Here is a 1,633-nt window from a genome sequence, read left to right on the forward strand (position 1 = left end):
ATGTAGCACAATGACATTTGTGCCCGAGATCGTTGCATCACATTCTTCATGATAAACGCACACCATGAAGACCACTATAAAAGGCTCCTTATGTATATTTCAAAGACATATCTCTCTAACTTTAAGTTCGATTTAATCATTGAACCACTTGCTAACTTAAGCATCAAAAAGCTATTGTTGGAGACGTCCTAACGTAGTTTTGTATTTATCTACTCAAATTTCATACTAGTTCAGGAAAGCTTGGCTCGAGCTTGACTAAGAGAAAAAGAGTTTCTTGAATCTAAATTAGCTTCCACGTTAGACAATCAAAATCTGACTTTCTTATCCTCCGTAGCTCCCTCTGCATAAGAAGGGACAACGTCGATGGCGTGCGGTCTTAACTGTTGCTTATTAGGAAGAAAGATTAAACTACAGAAAGAGAAAAAAAAAAAGAAAAAAGAACCAATATTCTGAAACCCAACAACTTGACTGCAACAAATTAGAACAGAATAAACTCCATCGATATATATTTATTTACAGCAGCTGTACACAAACTTCCACATCACGTATTTGGAGACTTGACCACAATGACGAAGGTGAATTATCTCATATAAAATAGATACGTGTCGTCGTAGTTATTGCTGTTGTTGCGGCTTCCGGCACCACTGGTTTCTCCCTGCGTCACCAGCTTCCGACAGACGGGGCAGGTCGCTGATCGTACGAGCAGCCATGGTTTGATGCACACCCCATGGAACAAATGCTTGCACCGGGGCAGCATCCACAGCTCCTCCCCATTCACGAACTCTTCCAGGCAGATGGCGCAGCTCTGCACGTCTGGCTCGGGAACGATGACGGAAACAGAAGTCGTCGACGACGAAGAAGAAGAAGAAGATGAGACTACGTAGGGGGACCGCGGGATCCTTGCCAACATGGTCGCCACCGCGGACCATTTTCTTTTTCTCTCACGGTGCTTCATCGTTGCTTTGTAGAAGAAGAAGATGATGGACACGATCACGAAGCCGGCAATGAAGAAGAAGTAGGAGACGAGGAAGTCGGAGAATAGCACCGTAAACAAGGATGGTGCGATGTCTGATGCATCATCGGACGAAAATGGATCGAATGGTGCCACCATGATAGAGCTGGAAAGAGCTACGAAGGAGACGATTCTTGGTCAACCCATCCAGTTCGTTAAATATCCCGCGAGGTGTGAGAGAAATGAATTCCGATCCGAATCTAAGTAGGAAAGAGTGGCAACGAAAGGTTTCCTAATTTGATATGCTACTTACAAAACTTGCAATAAATGAATAAAAGTGTTCTTAAAATTTCGAGCTATATGTATATAAATCTGAAACCTCTCAACCATGCAATTAGACACCACGACATACTCATCCTCGGACCCACCGCATTCTCCATTTAGACAAGGTAGAGGCAAAGACATGAATCTCCATCGGGGGAAGGAATCGATAGGTTCTATATATATATATATATATATATATATATATATATATATATATATATATATATATATATATATATATATATATATATATATATATATATAACCCATGAGGGGTATGTCCCCGTAAATATCAGATTCAAAGATATAGGATAATTATATACTAAGTAATTCTTAAAAATAAGAAATCTTTTTCTT

At 40.2% G+C, this 1,633-nt stretch overlaps 1 protein-coding gene across 1 annotated transcript; it reads right to left on the minus strand.

The window, feature by feature from the left end:
- Positions 1-580: 580 nt before the first annotated feature.
- LOC103980554 (probable E3 ubiquitin-protein ligase ATL44) lies at positions 581-1,111 on the minus strand. Its single transcript, XM_009396993.2, has one exon. The coding sequence runs from the start codon at positions 1,109-1,111 to the stop codon at positions 581-583; it is 531 nt and encodes a 176-aa protein (XP_009395268.2).
- Positions 1,112-1,633: the final 522 nt, after the last annotated feature.

Source organism: Musa acuminata, chromosome BXJ1-1, assembly GCF_036884655.1.
Source record: "Musa acuminata AAA Group cultivar baxijiao chromosome BXJ1-1, Cavendish_Baxijiao_AAA, whole genome shotgun sequence".
Classification (NCBI taxonomy): domain Eukaryota; kingdom Viridiplantae; phylum Streptophyta; class Magnoliopsida; order Zingiberales; family Musaceae; genus Musa; species Musa acuminata.